At 43.6% G+C, this 10,800-nt stretch overlaps 1 protein-coding gene across 1 annotated transcript; it reads left to right on the top strand.

Annotated features, from left to right (window-relative positions):
- Window positions 1-6,494: 6,494 nt before the first annotated feature.
- On the top strand, window positions 6,495-10,442 carry PRPS1 (phosphoribosyl pyrophosphate synthetase 1). The gene is made up of 4 exons (XM_009889244.1): window positions 6,495-6,560; window positions 6,852-7,025; window positions 7,713-7,872; window positions 9,822-10,442. Exons 2-4 carry the CDS (start codon window positions 6,934-6,936, stop codon window positions 9,912-9,914), a joined length of 345 nt encoding a protein of 114 aa, XP_009887546.1. The 5' UTR covers window positions 6,495-6,560; window positions 6,852-6,933; the 3' UTR covers window positions 9,915-10,442.
- Window positions 10,443-10,800: the final 358 nt, after the last annotated feature.

Genomic DNA, 10,800 nt, shown 5'->3' with positions numbered 1-10,800 from the left:
TCGGGGTGTTGGAGGGGGAGGGTCCGTGTCACCCCGCCGCCCTGACGGGGGCTGGGGCCTGCCCCCACCACCCCAAAAGCTGGCAGCGGGTGGGAATGTGTCTCCCGCCGTGGGTGACCCCCTCCGTGCTCGGCCGGGACCGCGATGGCCTCAGGCCCGGCGGGTTTGTGCTTTTGAACGGCTCTGAAGCGCATCGGAGCTTTAAAGGTGTCGGAGGTAGACACCGTCTCGCAGCCCGAGGTGCAGTCTGTGTGTGTGCGTGTCCCCAAGCTCTGAAACATCAGATTTCTCTTGTTTTCTGTCTCGGTGCTTTACAAGTCTTGCCGCCATCCTACTTGAAGAGCCTACAAGAAAAGAGAGGCTAAAAATACTCTTCAAATTTGGTTTAGAGAAGTGCACTAGGCATGTGCACACCACACAGGGTAATGCAGAGAACCTTGAGTGAGTGCTCCGACCCACTCCTTTCTTCTGGAGACGGTAATTTTTTCCAGGAGAATCCAGGACGTACCCGTGACGTAGATTATTATATTTCTGTTGCACGGGTATTGATTGTAACTGAAAACTTCAGAGGCAGTACAAAGAGTTGTACGAAGAACCTGTTTGATTTACGGCCGTTGCCGTTGCACTGTTCTCACTGCTCTTGACGAACTGCTCTTACCCTCCGGCTGACCAGCAGGTTCTTGTGCCAGCAGGTAATGGGACTTTAAGACCTCATAGACATTTACCCTAATAAACTGATAGCAGATGCTTCCCAGAAAAAGCAAGATTGTTTTAACAGAAGAGCTCATTGATACTTTTATACAATAAATGTCTTGAATCAGAAGTACAGTTGGAGATGACACTTGTATGCTAATTACTGTTAATTCAGACACCTACCTAGCAGAAAGTTCTCATGCTGACTGAAATTCTTCATGAGAGATTGGTGCAGCGAAGATGACAGCAGTTTGCTGGTAGATATTGAGCAGTAAGACTATAAATACCTACCGGTCATCAAAACTATGTTGAAGAAGAAGGGAGGAAGATGAGAGAATGAAATATTAAAGTTAGAAATCTACCCTAAGGTGCTCTGTAAGTGAAGCCATTAGGAGTAGGTTAGATGATTGCTCATCTGCCGTGTGGGTGAGCGTCTCCAGTGCAAGAAGACAGAAACCATGGAAGAGCTTTGTCCTCAGTAGACTTGACTTCTGGTTACTTCCAAATCTGTGGCAGGCTTCTCTAAACCGAAATGTTGGAAGTACTTAGTAGTTAATCTGTTCCTAGAAAAGGCCTTATGCAGCATTGCCCCGTATGAAACCTCAAACCGAAGACTACTGCTTTCTTTCCAACTCTACCTCTGGTGCAGGTGTCTTGATACACGTGCTGAAGCTGGCAGTTTGCTGCTGGCAAACAGGACCTTTGGCTTGTATTCAGTCCCTTCATCAGCAGGGATTAGTGTGCATTACATCCAGGAGGAAATTAACCCCAAAAGCCTTTCCAAAGTGAAATGCTGGAGGGCTTCTCTGTTCAAGCCACTGAATAGCTGTTATGACTCTAAATCTAATAATCGGCTGCAGCATAGCTTCTGGTAGAAGTTTGGCTCAGCTTTCTCTGCTGACTGGCCATCATCCTTGCTTCCTTTTGTATGCTGCTGCTTTTAGCTGAGGTGGTTGTACTTCTGATTCCGGGGGAACCGAGCCAGTTCTGGGGTGTTTACATGCTCAGCTTGTGTTGAGATCAAGAGTACTGGCTGAGTGCTTTTAGCCTTACTGACTGAACCATTAAATTTGATCAGTGAGCGATGTAAAATAGTTACTGAGCAAATAAGCAACAGTGTTCCTGCTCGACACCCTGGATTATACGACAGTGTCAACCCACAGACCCTTGGGAATGCAGTCCCTCGGTTGCTCTGCAGGCATATGTAATGGCTGTTTTAATTTGTATTTGGATACCACTCTCCTTTCTCCATCTGTTCCCAGTGTGGAAATAGGCGAGAGTGTACGCGGGGAGGATGTCTACATTGTGCAGAGTGGCTGTGGTGAAATCAATGACAATCTGATGGAGCTCCTTATCATGATAAATGCCTGTAAGATTGCCTCAGCCAGCAGAGTCACAGCTGTCATACCCTGCTTCCCTTACGCTCGGCAGGACAAAAAGGACAAGGTAAGGGATGTGGTAAAGGCCTCTGCCGGGGATGTGAATGCACACCTTGAAAGTCCTGACTGCTGGACAGGGATTAGATGAAGTTGAATATGTAGAGGAGGACATAAAACTTATTTTCATTTCTTTAAACCTCAGGGTATGGACTGCAAATTCATGTTTTCGTAAAGATCTAGTTATTGAAATTATCCCAGGCTGTAATCGCCAGTTGATGAAAGGGTGCAATGTTAATGAGTACTCCTTTTAGTAACTGCTTGTGAATCATTGCCTAGAAGTGGAAGACTGACATCTTGATGGAGTTGAACTTAAATAATACCGAACGAACTTAAATAATACCGAACGAACTTAAATAATACCGAACGAACTTAAATAATACCGAACGAACTTAAATAATACCGAACGAACTTAAATAATACCGAACGAACTTAAATAATACCGAACGAACTTAAATAATACCGAACGAACTTAAATAATACCGAACGAACTTAAATAATACCGAACGAACTTAAATAATACCGAACGAACTTAAATAATAAATACTGAACGAACTTAAATAATAAATACCGAACGAACTTAAATAATAAATACCGAACGAACTTAAATAATACCGAACGAACTTAAATAATAATACAATACCGAACGAACTTTTAAATAATAATACAATACCGAACGAACTTTTAAATAATAATACAATACCGAACGAACTTTTAAATAATAATACAATACCGAACGAACTTTTAAATAATAATACAATACCGAACGAACTTTTAAATAATAATACAATACCGAACGAACTTTTAAATAATAATACAATACCGAACGAACTTTTAAATAATAATACAATACCGAACGAACTTTTAAATAATAATACAATACCGAACGAACTTTTAAATAATAATACCGAACGAACTTGCATACGTTTTTTTCCTGTACTAGAGTCGAGCTCCAATCTCCGCCAAGCTGGTTGCAAACATGCTGTCTGTGGCAGGTGCAGATCATATAATCACCATGGACCTGCATGCATCTCAGATTCAGGTAGGAGCTAAAATCGGGAGCTAAAACTTGCCTGCTCCAATCTGAGCCTCTTTGCAGGCTTTCCAGTGACCTGCTCTTTTTTTTTTTAGACACAGCAGTGATCAGGACTTGGGAACGTGGGACTGGAAGGGACTTGTAGAGTCAGTCAGAAGAGGATGGGGAGATGGGTAACAGGTTGACCTGTAACTGAAATTATAGCTGTTCTTGATCAGACTAAGCATAATGAGTCCTGTGTAAATGAATGTTGGGCTAGTAAATGATCCGTGCAACTTTACGGCCACACAGTGACACTGTGTATTCTTAACTGGTCCTTTGAGAAATTTGAAATGGAGAATGGCTTTATCTAGAGTGTTCTTAAATATTGAGTAGAGCTTTCTGGTATTTAGTGAATTGTCAGGGACAAGTGAGCAGTTTGACACAGTGGTTGGTGATAGTGCTGCCCTGAGGTTAGCTCTGCCTCCAGGTGTACTGGCACAGCTGCTTGTGAAGGTTCAGTACTGGCACAGTGATCTGATAGCTTGCTGCTGACAAGGTGGGCAATCCCACTTGCGTCCATTCGGTGCCACCTTTACTCACAGGTTGGCTTTGGTTCTCTCTCAAGCTACTGGTGAACTGAAAATGATTTTGCTGGCTTAGTGAACAGAATGGTCTCATAGAACAATTGAAATCTTGACCAGAGCTGTGTAAGAGAAGTGGCAAGAGTGTATACCAGGGAGACAGCGAGCTGTTAAATTGTCAGTCTTGTCTCTTTCCACCTTGAGCAAGTGCTCTGAGACCAAGAAACCAACTCAGTGCAACTGAGAGGGGTGTGGCAGAGGGGAGGATATCTCTTGTATCGCTGCAAGCGCTTTGAATCCGGAAGGGTGAGATATATACTGCCTGGTGAAGTAGATGGGCTGGCTGTCACTTTAACAGTTGAAAATGCAGCCATTCCCACCTCAGTATAATTTCTTCTGGTACAGTTTGCCCAGAAATACTTTGTCTCAGATGGAAAGAAAAAAAAAAATCTATGGGGGCACAGCGGAGAAGTCTTACAGAAAGACAGTGAAATAAAAGAACAGAGCCCAAGGGGGTATGCCTCTTCCTAAGAGGCTTGAAGTTGTGATGTGTGCCACGGGGTTGACCTTTCACCAGCAGCAGTGGTGAGAGTCAATTGAGTAATTGGGTTTGTGTATATAAGCTTCCAGCATCTGACTGGTTTCAGCCTGGTTCTTGTAGTTGCTGGGTTGCTGAGTGCAGAAGGAATGATGGTAGGAAGGATTTCTTACCCATATACCTTGAAGCATTCCTGTAGAGTAGCTGTCCTCACTCTCCTGCCTGTTACTCCCTGTGCAGGATTAACTTTGGGTTTCTAGTGACCTTTGAGGTTTACCTGGAGGAGTCTGCTGGGTCAGTGTAAAGTTGTGGAACCATCTGCAATTAGTTTAAAAACAAATGTTACTCAAGCCTTTTTCCTAGGTTTTTCTGTAGATGCAAACAGTGTAGGTAACGAGCTTTAAAGATTGACTTTGTAAAAGGCAGCTAGCTGCTCTGAAATTGAGCGCGTTTGATGCTGGCTTTCTGCACCCCCGTAGGACAGAACTAGTTCCATGTTGCGAAGGTGTCAGATGTAAAGCGTTATTTATGCTGCTAAACTATATCTGACTGAAAACTTCTTACATTACTATTCTGTGTATCCCAAAGGCTACTGCCCTTGCATTAAGGAAGTAGAAGGCAAAGCTGAAAGCTGTGGAAGGGTGGTGGCTGCATGCCTGAGCATATAGAAGGCTTCTTCCAACTGTTTTTGGAATGTGACCTTCAGCTGCATCTGTTCCTGTTATCTTCCTTGCAGGGTTTTTTTGATATCCCCGTTGATAACTTATATGCTGAGCCTGCTGTACTGAAATGGATCAAAGAGAATATTGCAGAGTGGAAAAACTGCACCATTGTTTCACCAGATGCTGGCGGAGCCAAGAGGTAAGCTGTCAGGCAGCTAGCTTGAGGTGCTGCTTCTGTATCTACTTGAGTGCTTGTCACCTCATGAAGGCACACGTTCCCTCTGCCAGCCCACCTTCTCTAAAACAGTCTGTGGCAGCTAGTGAAGGGTGGTTGGATATTCTTCCTAGGGAACGTTTAGAAGTTTTCTTGGGTTACATGGAGAATTAAATAGCTTCTAGAATCACAGCTGCATAGATGGGAATTGTACAATTACTACGTACCTTGGACTAAACCAATTTTTTGTAGAAGGGTAATTATGCAGGCTGAAGGAGGGAATCATGCAGCTCATACCTCAAGACAGAGTTACCACCACTGGTTAGTGACACATTGTTATCCAGGCTGTTTTCTCTGCAGTATTAAGCTTAGTCTATTGAAGTGTTTTCTTACTTTGTTACTTCTGTTTTGAATATCTAGCTGGGACTTAAGCCTGCTGCTACTCTTCCTCTTCCCTGAGAACAAGGAAGATAGATGGTTCCTTTCCGAAAAGCAGCAGCATATGTTATAGCACATTTCTATTTTGATAGTCTGACAACCACCCATCTTTCTGCCGATAACCATGCCAGTTTGTGGGCAGTTCAGAATGTTCTCAGGTGCTTTCTAGGAGAAACTAGGCTGTTCCTTGGTGCTTCTGTATAAGGGCTACAAGTGAACAGCAAAGGGACGCAGATGTTTTCTTTAATCCAAGACTGTCACACCAAAATGTTGGTGTGTTCTGACCTGATTCACATACTTTAGAGTGTGTTAAGCTGTCTTTCACAAACAGTCAAGAGATACTGCTGCTGTAGGTCGCTGTATGTCTTCCTGTAGCTTTGTTGTGGCCCATGCATCGGACAAGACCTTTTGTATCTACTTCTGTAGCTTGTTGCATAATTCACTATAAGAAATGCCATGTCAGCTCTTTAAAAGCCACTTAAACTGAAGTGTGTCTATCTTAGCTGGTGCAATATTTTATGAAGACACTGCAGAACTAAATACTTCAGTAAACAGTTTAGTTTAACAATCTTGTGTAGGCCTTCCAGGGTGATGAATCTGATCTACTGAGGCTGGGAGTCTACTAATCTCAAGTGTAGAATTTCTTAGGATCGTGGGTAGTTTCTTCTCACTCCTAATGCTTTTAAACTCTTTACTATTCATCAGTATCAATATATAAAGTTTAGGTCCTTCTAGTAAGGTTGTTCTGTGGTCACTTGAACCAAAGTAAATGTGAGGTGGTGGATCTGCATTTCTTGGATGTGTACTCCTGCCACTGCCCTTGTGCCAGCAGCACTTGCACGCATGACAACTGAACGCTTACATGAGTGCAAGCAGATTCCTGTTGTAGCACAACTTAAGCCTTTCCAGTGTAGTGTTATAAAGATGATGACCTCCCAAGCATTCTGATCACTTCAGGTTTACCAGACTTGCTGGTTAAGGTTTGTTTTGAGCTTTAAATGCAAATTAATTTACAGTGGTCAGGATGAAAGACTGTGTTATCTTAATCTAGTTGCTGTCATCGGGAGAGATTGGATCAGAGACTGCAGTTTAACTGCTTGAAGGGAAACTAAGGTGGCGGAGTGTCTTCTATTAATTGCTTGGGAGCAGTAACAGATGTGGTGACAGCTTCTCTTCCTGCAGTGGCAGTTTGTGCTTTATAGTTTTAAAAGAGATTCGATTGAAGCTGTTGTGTGGAGTTAAGTGTTGTTTGGGAACTGTTCTTTCTTCAGAGTGACCTCCATTGCAGATCGATTGAATGTAGACTTCGCCCTCATTCACAAGGAGCGCAAGAAGGCCAACGAAGTGGATCGCATGGTGCTGGTGGGTGATGTGAAAGACAGAGTGGCCATTCTGGTGGATGATATGGCAGACACATGCGGTACCATCTGTCACGCTGCGGACAAGTGAGTAGGGCTGACTGATTCTTCCCTAAATCAGAAACCTGTTGTTAGTGAATGCGATGTAACGAGTTAATCGGATTATTTGCATGTCAAGTTTCACAAAGTAACATACAGTTTTTTGATAATCTATCCCATGTCATACAAAATAAGTAAAAAGCCTAAAGTTTTCACAGTGGGAATAACTAGAAGACCATAATGTCTTTTTTTATTTGAAAAATGGCTTGCGTTGAAAGTATCTCTTCCACTAGACCATCACTGCCTGTGGTAGGTAGAACTAAGCACTGTCTGGTCTCTCAACTTAAGGTCATAGGTCTGAATTTCTATTAGAAGTAAGCTTTTCAAGCTTTGATATTTTTCAGCCCTTTTACACTAGAAATGCCAGCATATGCAGCACTTGGTATTAAGCAGCTGCTACTTTGGCAAAAATCACTGAAGGTGATTTGTATGATCTAGTCCAAATGTCCCAGGGCTAAGAATAATATTTTTTTCAATGTCTACTTTGCCTGTGGTGAATTTTATGGTGCCTGTTAAATTGTGTTTTTTCTCCCAAATCAACAGTGGGCTGGAGGGGGGAATCAAAGGTGGCCTGTTCCCTGAGCATATGCTGTTACCTCCTTTCATGCTTACCATGTGCCCTGCACTACTTTAATACTTAATTTCTCATCCTTCTCCTTTTTTCCTCACTTGTAGGCTTGTGTCAGCTGGAGCCACCAAAGTTTATGCCATCTTAACTCACGGGATCTTTTCTGGGCCAGCAATTTCTCGGATCAACAATGCCTGTTTTGAGGCAGTTGTAGTCACAAACACAATACCCCAGGAGGACAAGATGAAGCAGTGCCCTAAAATCCAGGTGAGCATCTACTTTCTCTTCTGTCACACCTGGGGGGTGGAAGCACTTGTCTGTCCTCCACTTGGTGGGAAAACCCTGTAATACTGTCTAGTGCTCACAGCAGTCTCATTGCCACTAGAATCGGTGGCAGTGTTGACCAGTTCTCTTGTTCATATTGCTGTGGGATAACACCTGTTACACTGATAAAACGCAGCTTCTAATCTAGCTCATCTTAAACAGTTCACTTAAGCAAGCCCTGAACCAAATTTACTTTACCTAGATCAGATCACTGATCTGATGTAGGCAAGCAGTTGTATCTGTACGCTTTGGAGGAGCGATATGTTGATGACATGTCATACTGAAGCAGAAGTAGACAGGAACTTCTGAAGTCAGTAGTGCCAACTTCAGTTGTGTATCTGTCCCCTAACACCCAGCCTGTTAAGTGGAGTGTCCCTTCTTTTTGTGAAGCAAAGTAGACCTCGTCTGGGGGAGATGAATGCTTCATGTCTGGTCATAACGACAGTGCAGATGAGCTGTAGAGGGAGTGCAGTCTTGTCCCACGGACATGTCTTGCTGGTTTGACTCAGAGCAGTTGATACAGCTCCACAATGTTCAGATACTTGCCAAAGATAAACAAAAACACTTTGCCATCCATGTGAAAGCTAAAAGCTGGTCTCTTGATGCTCACTCTGTGTCTTTGGGTTTCCATTTAGCAAAAGTACTGTGGGATTTTGTTTCCTAAGCTGAGGCTGACTTTCCTGGAAGAAAAAAATATTGGTTATAAAACTTGAGCTAGGCAGAACTTGAGGATTTCCTGTGTTAATGGATAGCTGGAAGTTGTAGCTTTACCTGAGCATTCAGGCATAATATGTCCATCAGAAGCTTCAGGTACTGCTATAGCATACGCACAGCCAAGGACATCCTAAATACTAGCTTCACAGTGCAGGACACAGCCATTTGGAGAGGTTCTGGAAAGTGAATAGCTCTGCAAAGACTCAGCTAGTACTGTGTTGTAGGTGGAGCAGTTTCCCCAGTACTGGGGTTCTGGTGAAAGGGAAGGTCAACTGGTGGAAGCTGCAGTGAATTTTAAGCTGCTTTTGGAAGTACGTTATAAGCTGATTGCAAACTGCTATTGGGTTGTGGGTTTTTTTCAACACTAACTTCTGGATGATATTCCTGCAACTGAGCACATCTGATGTCTGATGCTTCACCATCTCTCTAAGCTCCACACTACAGTTAATGTAGGCAAAATGTTAAGCTGGTAATCAGTATGTAAATAGCTGTAGCCAAAGATTGCGGTGGAGTAGTTTTTCAGGCTCTCACTTAACACCTCACTCTTACACTAACCTCTAATGTTCAGTGTTGAGAAATGTAGAACGAAAGGATTTGTCATAAGTCTCGCGCTCTGTTTGCTCTCCAGCTCTGAATTATTTTTTTTCTTTCCTTCCTTTGGAAGCAAACTATCTAGGGGAAATTAAATGTTAAATATGGATTTCACTTAGTTTCCTTACAGCACCATGAGCATGGTGCTTCTTGATGAGACCGCGTCTATCGAAATGCTTTAGCTGCCGGGGTTCGGAGCTAGGGTTTTATGGAGCTGGGACTTTCCCTCCTGTTAACTGGATTACCCCACCAGGTGGAGCCAGCAGAATGACTGGGCACTGAGCTGCAACATAGCAACTTCGTTTTTCTTGGGCTGCTGGCAGTGACGGTAAAGCCTCATGACTCAAGGGAAGCGATCTGGTCTTGATTTAGACTTCCCTAACTTCTCTGCAACCTACACAAAGTGAATAAGATAGTCTTAAGGTAAACAGACTGAGCTTAGGGAGTCTCAGCAAAGAAAGGTGACAGTAGACTGTTATAAATTTGGGTAATGAGTTTACTCTTAAAGTTCTTCCTAACTTACCGGCTGTTCTTCTAGGCTTGATGTCTTCCCTCAGTGATGCTGATGCATCTTTCTTCCCCTCCAGGTGATTGACATCTCAATGATCCTTGCGGAGGCCATCAGGAGGACTCATAATGGGGAATCTGTCTCCTACCTATTCAGCCATGTCCCTTTATAACAACAGATGCCAGCTGCTGCTTGTATGGCTTTTTTTTTTAAAACCAAAAGTTGTTCAGCTTGTTGTAAAGTTCAGTAGAAGACTCTGCTTGTTCCAGTGCAGTTCTCCACAGCTCCTCCTGTTTAAGTCAGGCTTACTGGCTCTGATCCCAACACTGGGAGGCTGGGGGGGGAAGCTCATCTCTGTAACACTCCAACTCCACCAGCAACCCTGTGCATTGGGGTTCATCAGTAGTATTGACTCGATTCTGCAGATCTGTGGAGAGCAGGACTGACATGGCTAATTGCCACAATTATTGGGGGGGGAGGGGGGAGAGAATTTGTCTGTGGGCAGGGTTAGATGATCTGGCATGCGCACCCTAAATTGTTTGGGAAGTAGAGCTCCTTAGGACATGTTGATCTGGATCTACAGCAAGAGCCTGAGAGACTGCTGGCTGTCTTACCACTCTATACCTGACGGAAGCCCTTGAAGAGCGATGGGGAAGGCTTGTAATCTTGGCCAAGCTTGACCCTAGGTGAAGCCCTGGGGGACACCTGGGAGGTGGTTCTGCTACAGCTTCCTCCCATGAAAGGAGATCAGTGTAGCTTGAAAACTTGAATTTGTCTTAATTGTTGATGAAATTAAATGCCCTTTTAGCATGCTACGCAGCAAAGCGAAGGTGAGAGCGTAGTCTGTGCAGTACTGCCTTGCTGTGTTAACTTAGTGGTGAAGGTGCATCCTGGACAAGCATTCTTCTCCCTCTTATGTAGAGGACTCATGGTAGTTGTGTGCTTTAGTTTCTAGTGTAGGCTAAAACCAGTTCCTCAATTTCACAGCTTACTGTTAACCCTGCTAGCGATTAGAGGACTGCTGTCATGTACTATAGCTGCTCCCTGACTTGCCGTGC

This window comes from Charadrius vociferus, unplaced genomic scaffold, assembly GCF_000708025.1.
Source record: "Charadrius vociferus isolate BGI_N301 unplaced genomic scaffold, ASM70802v2 scaffold7, whole genome shotgun sequence".
NCBI classification, from domain to species: domain Eukaryota; kingdom Metazoa; phylum Chordata; class Aves; order Charadriiformes; family Charadriidae; genus Charadrius; species Charadrius vociferus.
Note: the sequence above shows the minus strand (reverse complement) of the source record. Positions and strands in the feature narration are given on the sequence as shown.

Excerpts from the sequence above, each read along its gene's own strand:
- PRPS1 (XM_009889244.1), top strand. The coding sequence starts at position 6,934 with ATGGTGCTGGTGGGTGATGTGAAAGACAGAGTGGCCATTCTGGTGGAT. Across the intron at positions 7,026-7,712 it reads ATCTGTCACGCTGCGGACAA|GCTTGTGTCAGCTGGAGCCA; the intron begins GTGAGTAGGGCT and ends CCTCACTTGTAG. Across the intron at positions 7,873-9,821 it reads AGCAGTGCCCTAAAATCCAG|GTGATTGACATCTCAATGAT; the intron begins GTGAGCATCTAC and ends CTTCCCCTCCAG.